A 15836-nucleotide genomic window follows, 5' to 3' on the forward strand; every position below is an offset into this window, starting at 1 on the left:
TGTCTCCACATGACTGTTCTTCAATGGTCATCTCTGTGTTCAACCACCTTCAGGTACAGTGGGGGTCCCTGGTCTCTGGAACCTTTATTTTGGGGGTCACTGCTTTACGACACCTGGAGAAAGTGAAAAATACAATCCAAAGAATGGTTCCTTAAAACAGCAGCTGCCTCCCAGTGCGTGATGGAGGTCACTGCTGCTTTTGAATGGACCTCAGTCCTGGTTGGTCTGTGCCTAAGCAGTGGGCGGTAATGAGCAGGATGCACAAACCCTCATGAGATGTAACAGTGAATCTTCCACTGCTACTAGCCTCAGTCTCACTCAGACATTAGCAGCCCATTACCCCAGACATGCATTCCACACATCCAATGCCCACACAGTTCAGGGCCCAGCACGGCACTGGGGGCACTGGTGGGCCAAAGCCCTCCCTGGTGAACAGAAGCTGCTCTGTTGTGTCTCAGCCTGGCAGATGTAGGAGTAGAGCTGTTTCTAACCATGTTGGGTGTGAGACCAAAATGTGGCTCCAAGCTGCTACACTGAGCCAAATGGACTCATCACTAACCACTGGACGAGGTGTAAAGAGTACTGGTATATTCTACTCAACTAGAAATACTGTTACCTGATTGAAATTGTACTCATGTACAAGTAAGTCATACACAAAATACTCAAATACAAGGAAAAAGTAGCTCAATTAATTAGTACTCAAAGTAAAAGTTACTAGTTACTTTCACCCACCACATTTATTTTTGGCAATAAATCTTGGTACGGTTCCCTTGCATACAGTAAACATCTCATGTACAAACTTATAAAGGAAGAGACCAAATCTTGCACAATTGGAACTTCATTTATTTTCCGCAAAGGCATCTGTATAAAATAAAAGGTTTGTCCAAATGTACAACTATTTCAAAAATTAAATAATGAATTCAATTTAAAATAATAAAAAAAAAAAACTTCTCAGGCTCTAAATATAGCTACATTTATTTACTGAGAAAATAACCTGCATTTACTGCTGTTTTGGAGCAGTACATTACGTTTAATGTGATTGGTCGGCTAGTATGATGTGATGCATTTGATTGTTGTCTGGTCATTTAATTATTGTGTAAATAATTATTACTCAGTAACGGTTGGGTGTAGAAATGTAACAAATGACTTAACTTCTGTTAAAACAGCGATTCTCAACTGGTGGGTCGGGACCCAAAAGTGGGTGTAACTAAACCCCTGCTTTCTGCTCACCTGCAACTTGGAGGGAAATTCCAAAAATGCCATGATTGTGGGCGGGGCTCCTGAAGCAGTAAAGACACGCTCAGTCAATACTGTAAAATCTCCTATGAACAATCTATGCTATGTTAACTAGCTACTCATTACTCAATATACCTCTATATTCACAATTCTCTCTATCCAACCTACTCACCACAGATTGTAGAGCCCACAGGTGCTAGTTTTTATAAAAGGGGCGGGGCTAACAGTGCTTGTTTGTGATGCAAGATGGTCCCAAAACGTCACATGATCTCGTTCTCAGCCAATAGCAAAAATCAATTGTAATAGCTGGATTCAACCCATAGAGGGCAGTCACTCTGATATTTGACAACTAAATATGCCAAAATAAAATACTTTGACTAAAATGTTGAGAGTTGGACCAGGATCAATCATCAGCATTACTTCACACCCAAACATGGTCTCTCGTCATGAGTTTGAGATGATTGTGCATGCGTTTGTTTCCTCGCGATTAGACTACTGTAACAGCCTGTTTACATGCCTTAGCTGAAAAAGACTTGGCTCGTCTACAAGTTGTCCAAAACTCTGCTGCGTGGCTTCTGACCCGCACCCACACAACAGCCCATATTACTCCTATTTTAAAATCTTTACACTGTCATATACAGGATTAATTTTAAAATCCTGGTACTGACGTTCAGGGCTCTTCATGGCTCTTCCTGGAAACAGGAACAAGAGGGTCAGAAAATGGATGAAACTGTACATTTTGACAAACCTTTTACTTTATACAGATGCCTTTGTGGAAAATAAATTGAAGGTCCTTTATCATGCTATATCAACTTTTTTGAGCTTTTAACCTTGTTACAATGTTAATTCCTTTTCAAAAACTCCCCCAAAGTATTATTGGGCTTTCCTTCCTGCATCTCTGAGCAGTCCTCACTAATCCTGCTCTATTAGCTGCCGCTCTGCCCTCTTCTGAAAAACGAGCGGATTTAAAATTTAGTGACATCACTTAAGTCTGAACCGCCCCCTCCACGAAGTACCAGCTGCCGCTGTAAGTACCAAATGCAAATATATCCAACTGCAGCCGCGGGTACAGCACAAGTGACGCCCTCTACAAACCACGCCCACGCTAGCAATTTTTTAATGCGCTGAACTGTTCCATTTTTAGTGTCCGTTATATCGCCTTTGACTTGATCTGACGTGTTTGTGACACAATGCGACGCAGCGGTTGGACAAAACAAATGATTATCTCCCTAAGTCCTATTCGCACGGGATTAGTTTTACCGAGGGACCACATGCAATTTGTAATAATTGCGGAGAATGTTTGTGATGTTTGTGTAATTTGTAAATTAAAAATTTCCCCGCAAATTACATACTATATTTTGCTGAACTCCAAGGTCCTGTGATAATACTAATCCAATGCGAATAGGCATTTCTGTGATTTGGACAGAAATGGGCGGAGTCTGACGTGTGATTACACGTTGTTTTGTTTCCGGTGTCTGAGTTCACCCTGTGCACTGTGCGATAAGAATTTATTTTCTTCTATTTGTAGCCTTCTATTTAATACAGCTGGCTAGCGCTAGCAGTAACACAGCACTGAGCTGTGGTCAAAAGCCTGTGAAGTTGTTTTAACATCAACTCACACACTGTTTCACATTTTCAGATGTCCGTAAATTTCAGCAAAATCTCAGGCTTCGGTTATCCCGTGCGAATGCGCCACATAAAAAGCAGAAGTTGGGGGGTCATTTATTTATTACATGTGGTCCCTAGGTAAAACTAATCCCGTATGAATAGGGCTTTAAAGGCACTATTCCTGTAGTTAATAGAGGTGAGGAGGAAAAGAAAGTGACTCAGCAGCTTAACACGCCGATGAGTGTTTAAAGCAGCTGAATGACTTCGCTGCTGCTGCTGCTGTGATAAACACACAGCCTGAAGCGCTGAGACGGACTCACAATCACAATAGCCGCTTAAATAACCACGTGTTTTAATGTAATGTGCAGTTTTTTGACTGAAAAACTGCACATTACAACATTACAAACAATAACAACAGTGTGTGGATAGCAAATGAAAATCGCTTTGGTGATCACTGATCTCCCTTGCAAGAGCGAGGCATGAAGTCAGCGTCTACAGACACACCTACTCATGAATATGCATAAGTAGGCCCCAAAACAGTTCCGGTTTTAGAACTGCTCAGAAAGTGACTTTTCAGAGGCTAAAACTCTGGAAAACAGGCGAGTTTGGAAAAATAAGTTCCAACTGTGCTAGATTTGTTCTCTTCCTTTTTAAGTTTATAAATGGGATGTTTACTATATGCAAGGGAACCGTAGCAAAGGGGGGGTGGGTGAGAGTAACTAGTAACTTTTACTTTGAGTACCATTTAATTGAGGTACTTTTTAGTTGAGTATTTTATATATATGACTTATACTTGTACTTGAGTACAATTTCAAGTAAGAGTACTTCTTCTTGAGTAGGCTATATCAGTCGTCTTTACACCTCTGGTACTTGTGATTCGTTACTTCTGTAAATCATTGGTAATGACATGAAATGCTGGACTGGTCTGTGATGTGCTTTCTTCTTCCCAAATCTTAAAAGACCATCCCCTACAATACGTGCACAGATCTGTCCAGTGCACAATCAGAGCCTTTGTGCTTTTGCATTTCTGCATTTGTTCTTCTTACGCTTTCTTTCCAGAGCCTTCTATCAGCTTGCAGCTTGGACTCCAGTTTCTGCACTCAATGGCCTTCTGTACGAGGACACAGAGAAGGGACTATGCTGACTCTCTCTACCCTCCCACCCTCCCTCTCTTCACTTACTGACAAGTGCACGTCCCTAGACAGAAAAGGCTTGACGTCATATGTGGGTAAATTAACCTCCCTGCTGTGCTTTATTCAGCAAGAACACTTTTGGAATTGGATGTTGTGTGGGAGGGGTGGAGCGCATGCAGGCGTCAGGTGTGTGCGTGTATATATGTGTGAGTGTGTGTGTGTGTGTGTGTGTGCACTCAGAGAAACAGGAGGCAGATAAATGAGCTCTGGAGCAGATGGACATGTGATACACAACTGTGTGGGTTCATAACAGCATGTGGACGTCAGGACACAACCACGGCTGCAGGAGGGAGAAGAAGAACCTAAACCCATCATCATCATCATCATCATCATTATCTGGAACTTGATGGACAAAGCAATGCCATAGAGAGAGAATCGCTCCTGCTAGTTTCTCTTTAAATGACTTCATGAAGGTAAGAAGTTCACCATTTCTCCCACTCTTTAAAAATAAAATAAGTTTACTCAGTTTTCAAATGTTTTAAAGACATTTTACATCTTGTGCATGAAAAAAAAAGCGAGACGATAAATGCAAGTTCATCTTAAACCCTTAGTTAATGAGTAAAAATTAAAAATCAATGTGGTATTTTTGAATGTTATGTAGGATATTTTGCTGTCGTTTCGTCACTTTTGGAGCAATTTTCTGTGTTTATTTGTGTTTTGGATGTGATGTTTTTTCTGTGCTTTTACAGAAATTGTGGGTATTTTTGGTTTTTCATTTATTTTATTTTATTCTATTTTTAAGCATTTTTGTGTTTTGGAGTCATTTTGTGCAATTACTTTGGGGGGTGCACAAAATACAATACTATACAATAGAAAAGACAATTCCAAAGTAAATGGGATTAATTCTTTACCGCCGTTTCCTTCCTTGGGGTTAGAGGAAGGAAAATTTGACATCTTGTGTAAGAAAAAAATAGAGAAGATAAAATGTGATCATTTTTATACCAGGAAAAATAATGAGATATAAAATATAAGACTATCTTCACTTTGCTTTTGCTAATATAAATATTATGGTAACACTTTACTTAAAGTTTTATACATAAGGCTGACATTACGCTGTCATTATCTGTCATGTTACTCATATGACTTTGTATTGTTAAGCATTTTGTTGTCCTTTTTTCTGTTTTGGAGTCATTTTGGGGGTGCACATAATGTGATCCGAATGAGATACTGAATCCATATAAGACTATATTGACTTTGCTTTTGCTTTTTTACATTAACAAAAACAAAATGCACACAAATCCAAAGTTTGAGATTATTTTCTTGCTAATCATTGACTGCAGCAGTGGGACAATGCTTATATAGATATTACTTTGTATTTTGAAGCATTCTGTTTTAATTTTTTGCTTTTTGGAGTTATTTTGTGTGCTTGAGTGTTGTATATTTTTGGTTAATTTTTGTACATTTTCTTGTTTTTCTGTGGTTTTGGAGTCATTTTGTGCAATAACTTTAAGGGTGCACAAAATATAAAAAGCATTGTAATTAACCACAGAAAGGAAAAGTCCAAAGTTTGTGGGATTATTTTTTTTTACTGTTGTTTCCTTCCTGAGGGGTATTCCATCACTTAAACCAACATATATTTCATTATAAACCTTTGTGATTTGGACATAAGAGGGATCATTCATTCCCTTCATGAGGTCCATACAAAGACATGAAATGGCTTTTTTCACTGTGTTTGGAGAGAGATGTTTGTAGAGGACTCTCATGACAAGACTGAACCTGAAATGTCACCTACAGTTCATTCAACGCTGAGCGAGGGACTCAAACAATGGAAAATCAATAACTGCAATTAATCAGCCAATGAATGAACGCGGCTACACGCACGCACGCACGCACACACGTTCATTTTTTAAATCTAAAAATTGTCCTCGTATTTAAAATAAAATATTAGTTATAGTTTTTTATGTTATTGTTGTTTTTACTGTAATTGTATGCACTTTTGGAGCCATTTTCTGTATTTATTTATGTCTATGTCTGTTTTTAGAGTCATTTTGTGTATTTTTGGTTTTAATTCAGTATATCTACTTCTATTTTTAAGCATTTTATTGTCCTTGTTTGTGTTTTGTTGTCATTTTGTTTATTTTTCGTAAATGTTTGTATATTTTCTTGTTTTGTTTTTTGTTGTCCTTTTTTACATTTTAGAGTTATTTTGTGTTTAAGTCATTTTGTATATTTTTGGTAAATATTTTGTATTATTTCTTGATTTTTTTATATCCTTTTTTGTGTTTTGGAGTTATTTTGTGTGTTTGAGTATAATTTTGTATATTTTTGGTACATTTTTTGTATATTTTCTTGTTTTTTTTGTTATCCTGTTTTGTGGTTTTGGAGTCATTTTGTGCAATTACTTCTGGGGGCTGTACAAAATACAAAAAGCGTTAACTTGCCATAAAAAAGACAATTCCAAAGCAAGTGGGATTCATTCTTTACCGCTGTTTCCTTAGGGTATGTCATCAAAGTGTTCTGAAAAGAACCTGGCTTACAGGTGTAACCTGGTTCATCTAAGCCAATAGAAATCCACGCTGCGACCAACAGGATGTGACATCATCTGTTACTTAGCAGTGATTGGGAGGCACGTCCGCCTCACAGCAAGAAGGTCCTGGGTTCAAGCCCTGGGGTCGACTTCTGTGTGGAGTTTGCATGTTCTCCTCCTGCTTGCGTGGGTTTCCTCCGAGCACTCCGGCTAAACTCCCACAATCCAAAAACACGACTGTTGATTAAAGTCTCTAAATTGCCGGTTGGAATTATTGTGAGTGTGAGTAGTCTGTCTGTTGCCCTGTGATGGACTGGCGCCCTGTCCAGGGTGTATCCCCACCTAACGCCCAATAAGAGCTGGAGATAGGCACCAGCAGACCCCCTGAAAAAAAGAGCTGAGTATGGATGAATGGACGTTTCAGAAGTTTCAACATTTTAAAAGTAGTAAAGGGTTAAAGTTTGTGTTTTTCAGTCAACTTATCACAGAAAACAACTGAAGCATGTGATTAGACACTGATCCATGTGAGTTTGATGAGTTTACTGTGGTTTTTTTGTTTGTTTTACATCTGTCTGCGTTTCAAAAAGGCAATGCAGTTGCTCACAATTAAATAATAGGTCATTAATGAGATTTTGAGTGATTTGACAAATAGTTAAAATAACATTATATTCAAATGAACGGAGGGAGCAGCTGTGCTGTGTGACGCACTGCTTCTCTCTCAGAAAAGCGATATTGTTCATGGATTTGTTTCCTCAATAAATGGACAAAAAAATGTATGGAGACTATGATCATCTCATTAAAAAGTAAGGTACACAAACACGCAATAAGACGATGATTCTATCTATTTGTATTGATTTAATATATTATTTCTTTTTAAAGTATCACATTAAAGCTGTAGATGGTGAGAAAATGTATAATAGAAGTCTTTTTTTATTTTTAGATCTTTATTGAATTAGAGTTGTATTATTCCAAGGTTTGCCCAACAGACTGTTTCCATAGCAACTAAGGTGTTTTCTCTTTGGTGAAACGGCCATTCCAGTTAGAACTTGGTTTAACGCTCAGGTTAAACCTGGACTTAACCCTGAGCTGGTTTTGATGAATTGTACCCCGATGGATATCCCAAAACCTAAGCCAATCAAACAACGGGATGGTGTGTAGTGTTTTGGCTGCCAATGCAAAGATCCTTTGTAGACGACAAGTCTCTGAACGGAAATTTTATTTCAAGATAATTATCATTTAAGGCAGCATAATGGATAAAGTATTCACTAAACCAAAACAAAAGGAGGAGTAGAATAAAGTTTAAAACTCCACAGACCATTTTCAGCCTGCTCATGCAATTTTAGCCTTCATAAAACATTACATGAATAACGAGTACTAGTCAAATTATTTTCATAGCAACAACTTGCCTTCCAATATTGCAGCATGAGAAACTGATGTGACATCCAAGCAATAGGCCAACCTTTCAGCATTCAATTATTTCACACACACACAGGCCTACTGCGAGGGTAATGCAATATCACTTTCCACGGCTGTGCATTATTTAGGTTGTAGACGACTGAGGTACACAAGGTTGGTTACAACCTCCATCAAAATGACTTTGTTGATCAGCAAAGAAGTTTAACTGAACTCCGTCTGTCTCACATTTACAAGGAAGAAAGATGCTCAGGGTTTAAAAATAAACCAAAAAATATATATAATAGAAACAAAAACAAATGACCTTTCGTAAAACCCCGCCCACAAACAGTCATTGTCCAATCATACATCCGAGCAACAATGTAAGCAAGGTCCGACATGCTCAGAGCAGGCACAGTGGTGAAGCGGTGTGCTCATGGCTTGTACAGGTCAGATACCAGGTACCCCAAGAGTTTGGCTGGGGGAGTCGTGTTCTTCCTGTTTCCAAAGCCGAAAACACAACTGGAGCGACGTCTACAATGATCTATAAAAACATCTCAGGGATGTGTGTGTGTCTATGTGTAAGATGGGAGATGTGTATATTTTTAATGTTATCTCCTCTTGTCTGCACTAATGTGTATGTTCAGCAAAATGACAATAATGCTTGATTTGATTTTGATTAAAAAGGGTGTTGAAAGATATTGCAGTGCCTTCACATAACTATACATTAACGTACCTAGTGAAGGGGGGGCGGCGACGACTAGAGTATACAGTTATTAGTAACTATCATATTACCATATTACTATCAATATTTCAGTCGACATCCTCCTGAAGCATACAAGTCTCCTAATCTATATTAACAGACTGTAACGCTTAGCAGCGTTAATAGCTGCTATCTTATTAGCCTTAGGTCACCTGTAGGTTCAGCTAGCTAGCTAATGTAACATTAAGATCCATTAGCTGTGGTAACGCTCTTATAGCTTAAGGAGGATATGAACAATATAATATAAGAAAACTTACCCAGCAGTGACTTCGGTAAAGTTAGAAACATATTCACAAAAATCCAGCACTTCAGGAGCACGACTGGTCCGGCATGCTTTCACTTCGATAGTTGTAATGTCCTCTTCGTTGTTTATTTGAATATGTTGAATATATCCCTCCATATCATATTGTATCCCTTTTTGCTTAGATCTGGAGGAGATCACGCAGGTATTCCTCCAAAAAGAGTCACTAACACGCGCCGAGAGACTTCTTCCAGCCATTAGAGACGAGACCAACTCGGAAAAATGACGGTCGTCCCAAATAAATAAGGGGGGGTGGGGCTTTTGCGAAAGATCAATTGGCAATTCAGTAAAATCAAATGTGAAATTTATGTGTTTTAAGAATTTCTTACTCATTCTGGTATGTCATCAAATGAAACAAATGCTATCATATCTATATATCTATGAAGCAAAGAATCTGGGTCTGTGCATGTGTGTTTTGTTCCTTAAATATCTTAGCGCATCAGGATCAGACTTACCTTCTGCTTGGTTCAAGGGTGTGCAGGGTTGAATTTGTTTGGACCGCAATGATACCGTTCATGAATTATTTTATAAAATTGTCTTAAGTGCAGCTTTACAGAACAGCTCGATGTTGACAGGTAGTCATTGTATCTCAGGATAAGTTGAAAGCTGTGTAGAATCTTAGTTGCCAACCGCCGTAAAACTACACAGAAGAAGAAGAAGATCTACAGGAGTGACTCCACAAAGGGCTTTTAAAAACAACTAAAGTGGGTCTAATATCCTAAAAATAAATAAATAAATCAAGTAAATATTGACCTGCAGGTGTCCTCAGTGAGCAACGTTTGTAACTAAGGTGAGTAATAATAATAATAATAAAATAAAAACAAAAATAGGCTTTTATAGGTATATATGTAGCCTATATCACAGTGCTACATATTATGCTCTGCACAGTTTATTTAGTCGACTAGCTACAAGCTAGTCTGTTTATACTGCCAGATTTCATCCAATTTGAGATTATGTTAGCTTTGTTCATTGGGAATTTTTATGCACTGACTATAACAATGACATGAATGATAGACATAATCAAAACTGTAAGGCCTTCTGTTGCCTTCTCATTTCAAATTCACCAAACCCTTCTGAGCTGTGACTGTTATCACCTCTTTCACTTTCAATGCGGCATTCAGGGGATGTTTTGGCCTGGAAAGTGTGTGTGTGTGTCAGAAAGTAGTAATTTTTTACACTGAACAGCAGGTATGGGCACTGCTTGGCAAATGTTACAATTTCCTGTCCTGCCTTTGTGAAACCAAGGAGCTTTGTTGTTTGTTCTAAATAAGCCATCTCCTTGACATGAACATGTCAATCACGCCTAAATGAGCTCACTTTACATTTTGTCATGTAAAACAAGTTCTGATGAACTACGGCCGGGCCGAAAAGCACATACCACATTCCAGAGAATTCAGTGAAAATACTTGGTTCCATCGAGTAAAACAAATGAAATTGTGTGATGTAAAATTGTAGTCTACTTTGAAATGCCTTTGAAATGATATATCACACGACTATGTTCCGATAAATTTAGAAGTTACCGGAAAAGGGGGTGGCCCCCTGTCCCCCCCCCTTCAAAAAAGTCTCAGAGAGGCTCTTGACATCGGCTCATAGAATATCCATGTCAAATTACTGCCTGATTCAACGAGGATTAGCGGAGTCATTTGAAAAATGGGCCCCCCGGGGGCCCCCTGGCACCCCCGTCGCACATACGAAGTAATGGGCCCCATTTATATATTGGTCTGTGTCAATTATTCGGCACCACCAACTGTCACAATATTTGACTCACAAATAAATGAGAAAACAACTTTAATGGAAATTGCCTAAAAAAGGGGGTGGGCCCCTCATCACATTGTGCAAGGCATAATCGTAATCTACGTTGAATTATGTTCCCATAAATTTGGAAATTAGCGGAAATGGGTATTCATACCAAACTGCATTCCGATCTAATGAGAACTAACGGAGTAGTCATTTGAAGAATGGGTAAGAAAATTTGCATTATGCCATTTTTCTTTGTGAGTATGGCTTTCTGTTCACTGCTGTTAAGTCCAAGAGGAAGTGTATGAATGGGGTTTTGTTGTCTGAATTAGAGTATTAATATGACATTTCAGAAACTGTTAAAATATAACACAAGTTTGGTTGTCATTCATAAACAATAAAAAAAAAAGATGTTTATAATTGTAAGGTTTTCCTCTACCTTTTTCCCTGGTCTTTTATTTGATCAGCTTTGAGGAAAGATGAAAAGAGTAATAATATTTCCAAGAGTAGTTTATTCTAAGTTTAGTCACAGGTAAAATTCATCAGGCCTGCTGCTCCTGTAAACAGCTCACATGCGAACCAGAAACACGAGTGTGTAGAGACTTGGGGGTAGATATTTTATCTTCTTGGGCTGGGCGTACCGTTTTGGCCACTTATCAGTCACACTTAACCCCTTTCCAAGCTTTTATGTGCTATCAACAAAATGTGGGTGCGTGGGTGTTGAGTCATGCTGACATGCAGCTATAACAACTGTTCTTCAGCAATAACAACTGGCAGTACAGAGAAGAAACTTGAATAATAATAAGAAACCTAAACAATATATTTCATAATGATAAATGGTATATTTTCAGATTTTTTAATGCAAGCATCTGATCCTGTTGGACCATGACTGGGAATCCTCGAAGGCATTGGAAGTCAGTGTGCAAAGGCCTGGTCCTTGGAACAATCCTGACCAGCTGCACAATCCTGCTTTACTGCATCTCCTCACCAGCAATCAACTTCAGTATACCTGAGTAAGTCTATAATAATACTAAGTGGAATATTTAGTTTTTTTTGGAGAAAATGCAAGTGATGATGCATAGCTGAAACACAACACTATTTGACTGCTGAAAAAAAAAATATTACAAATCAGGAACCAGCATTTCCCTCTGCTGATCTTACAACTGTAACTGTAACCAAGTAACTAACTATTTTACTAAGTCACTGTAACTAAGTAACTAACTGTAAGTAAGTAACTGTAACTATGTGACTAAGTAAATAAATAAATAACTATGTAACTGTAAATACATAACTGTAACTTAGTAACAAACTATTTAACTAAGAAACTGTAACTAAGTAACTAACTACGTAACTAAGTAAGCACCTGATTGGCTGGTGACAAACATCAAAGGATTCATCAGCCATTACTGTGTAATGAAGTGGATGGGGAAATGAATGGGAAAATTGAAAATGAAAAGAAAAAAGAAGAGTTAAAAAAATCCAATACATAGCATATTGTCCAGAAATTATCTGCAAGTTTTGATGCCCGACTTGTTCTAATTAGTTCAAAACTGCAGGACGAGTTACAGTAAGATGGAGGAAACATCCTCACTAATTAACAATTTATATTATTAATAATAATCAATAATCAGCATACTCAGACATGACTATTGATTCTGTCAAACAAAATATTATACACATAAATTTATAATCTTTTGAGCAAAATCTAAATAATGTTGGTAATTTTTGGATTAGATAACTTAATTCATTTGTATTATCGCTCTTCATGACTGATGAACATTTGTTGTTTCCCTCTCCACAGGGTCCCAGTTCCCTACTCCTGTGCCCACCGCCCGTCCCAGCCACACACTAAAGCACGTACAAACACCTCCCAAATCTCCCCCAGTCAAAACTGTTCTCCCAAAGTGGACATTATGTTCATGAAGACTCACAAAACAGCCAGCAGCACATTTCTCAACATCCTGTTCCGCTTCGGAGAGAAACACCATCTCAAATTTGCTTTCCCCGATAGTCGCAATGACTTCTTCTACCCCTCTCTTTTCCAGCGCTCCCATGTCAAGGACTACAGACCTGGAATGTGCTTTAATATCATGTGTAATCACATGCGTTTCAATGCACCTGAGGTTGCTAAGTTGCTGCCCACAGACACCTCATACATCACAATCTTGCGAGACCCAGCAGAACTGTTTGAGTCGTCGTTTCACTACTTCGGTCGCCTGGTGCCTTTCACCTGGAAGATACCAGGGGATGACAAGCTGACCGAGTTCCTACTTGACCCTCAAGCATACTTTGATCCAGAGGGCTTCAACTTCTTCTACCTCAAGAATCTGCTCTTCTTTGACTTTGGGCATGACAACATGATGAAACTTGACGATCCACGAGTGGATGACGGAATCAAAATCATCAGTGAGCGTTTTCAGCTGGTCATGTTAGTGGAATACTTCGAGGAGTCCCTCATTCTACTCAAAGAGGCCCTCTGCTGGGAAATGGATGACTTGCTCTTCTTTAAGCTCAATGCCAGGAAGGGCTCCACTGTGTCTAAGCTCTCCTCGGAGCAGAGAGCAAGAGCCCTGGAGTGGAACTCCATAGACTGGAAGTTGTACCAGCATTTCAACCAAACATTCTGGAAAAAGGTTGAAGTGTATGGGCGCCAGCGTATGGCGGAGGACGTGGCCGAGCTCCTGAGGAGGAACGAGGCAATGGCTTCCATCTGCATAGAGGAAGGCCATGCTGTGGAGGCCGGCCGCATCCAGGAGACAGCCATGCAGCCCTGGCAGCCCATTGGGCAGAAGTCCATCCTGGGCTATAATTTAAAGAAGAATGTGGACAAAGCCCATCAAAGGTTGTGCCGTAAAATGTTGATGCCAGAAATTCAATATCTAACAGAGCTCGGGGTGAACCTGTGGCTCACTAAGCTGTGGAGCCACGTCAGAGAGATCTTCAACTGGTGACCAAACCTTCAACTGGTGACCAAACCTTCAACTGGTGACCAAACCTTCAACTGGTGACCAAACCTTCAATGGTGACCAAACCTTCAACTGGTGACCAAACCTTCAATGGTGACCAAACCTTCAACTGGTGACCAAACCTTCAACTGGTGACCAAACCTTCAACTGGTGACCAAACCTTCAACTGGTGACCAAACCTTCAACTGGTGACCAAACCTTCAACTGGTGACCAAACCTTCAATGGTGACCAAACTTCAACTGGTGACCAAACCTTCAATGGTGACCAAACCTTCAACTGGTGACCAAATCCATCCATTTATTTTCTGACCCGCTTCTACCTGTTTTCAGGGTCACGGGGGTCTGCTGGTGCCTATTTCCAGCTCTCAATGGGAATTAAGCGGGGGTACACCCTGGACAGGGTGCCAGTCCGTCAAAGAGCAACACACAGACAGACACACAACAACTTACACTCACATTCACTCCAACGGGCAATTTCGAGACTTCAGTCAACCAAACAGTCATGTTTTTGGAAGCCGGAATTCCCGGAGGAAACTGACCAAACCAATTAGAGGCCAATTCACAAGTGCACTGATCAAAGAAATGTGAATGTTTGGCTATAAGTGCAGGAAACAGAAACAGCCATTATCTTTCTAGATATCTGTTTGCTGCAGAGCCTCCAGTGGCTGTTTCAGAAGAAAGAAAACATTGTTGAACACAAAATTTAAGGGTCAAACTTGGGTCCCCAAGCTGTAGCTTTGCAGTCTGTGGAACAATATTTTTTAAAAACTATAAATTATGTTGTGTGTAACTACATATAGGGATCAATGCAGCAGTAAAACAAACATACATGTACAGTAAATGATACTGAACATGATGCACTGTGAAGTGTCTTGAAATGGATATGAAATTGTGCAAAGATGTACTTCAATCTTTTTTATCAACAAATGTGCACATATTTTATTATTATTTATTGATAATACAATAAACGTATTTTAAGGTAAATACAAGACTAGTACAGGTACTCATTCATTAGAAAAAAGTTGAAACACTTAAAGAATATATACTTCCTAAGGCATTTATGGACACAAATGTATGGGGCGCCGACTGTAAAGTTGCACATGCTAACTTTTCGCAAGATTTAGCAACAGACCACTTTTAAAAAATGTATGTGAACATTTTATGTTACTTTTGACCAGTTTTGCTGCAATATTTGTAACATTTGTTATTTACTTTTCTCGTAAAAATGTCATGAAATCTAAATTGTTAACTATTAAATCTAAATGTTAAATCTAAATGACAAATCTAAATATTACATTTAACGCCATCCATCAATTTTCTTACCCACTGTTACATTTAAATAGAAGTGATCAATCTAAATGGTCAATGTTAAATCTAAATATTAAATCCAAATGTTAAATCTCAATGTTAAATCTAAATCTAAATGTTAAATCAAAATGTAAAATATAAATGTCAAATCAAAATGTTAAATCAAAATGTAAAATCTAAATGTTAAATCTAAATGTTAAATCAAAATGTTAAATCAAAATCTAAATGTTAAATGTAAATGTTTAATCAAAATCTAAATTGTAGCATTTAGATTTAGCATGCACAAATTTACAATCGGCACCTCATACAAAAGGCAGTAAATTGTGTTGAATTGATGTGAGGATGATGAGGGGGTCCCTGAAAAATGTTAGAATATCCAATTGGGCATGCAGGAGAAATAAAAAAACCCACAGAGAAACATAAATCATTGTGTGAATCAGCAAATAATTCAGTTGTAGATATCTCAGCCCTTGTAAGTACACAAACTCTATCAAACTCCACATCTTTGTGGGGAACACAGTTTTCCCACATTTAACAATCCCAGGGGGAAATTATTAACATATGATGGCAGTCATTTTCAATATGAAATTGTGGGAAAAAAATTCTTCCAAATCCTGCAATTGTCCTCAAATTATTTCACAGAAATTCCCCAAATTACACACACACACAAAAATGGTCACCCATTCAAATTAAGGATATTGTCAGTGCCTTACATGCTTTACATAGTTTGACACCCCTGTTTTATGTAAGAGTCTGTTTGTATTTAGGTTTTAGATAATAAGGTGTTTTATACGCAAACATATAAGTTGTAATTAAACAGTCAAGTAAGCTAATGTTCACAACGTCTTTGAATTTCCCTTCTTTG

The 15836-nt window shown here is 38.5% G+C and overlaps 1 protein-coding gene across 1 annotated transcript; it reads left to right on the forward strand.

Moving 5' to 3' along the window:
* The first annotated feature begins 4090 nt into the window (after positions 1-4090).
* On the forward strand, positions 4091-15059 carry gal3st1a (galactose-3-O-sulfotransferase 1a). The gene is made up of 3 exons (XM_028457805.1): positions 4091-4450; positions 11549-11710; positions 12499-15059. Exons 2-3 carry the CDS (start codon positions 11583-11585, stop codon positions 13646-13648), a joined length of 1278 nt encoding a protein of 425 aa, XP_028313606.1. The 5' UTR covers positions 4091-4450; positions 11549-11582; the 3' UTR covers positions 13649-15059.
* The last annotated feature ends 777 nt before the right edge of the window (positions 15060-15836 follow it).

The sequence above is a fragment of the Gouania willdenowi genome, chromosome 9, assembly GCF_900634775.1.
Source record: "Gouania willdenowi chromosome 9, fGouWil2.1, whole genome shotgun sequence".
NCBI lineage: Eukaryota > Metazoa > Chordata > Actinopteri > Blenniiformes > Gobiesocidae > Gouania > Gouania willdenowi.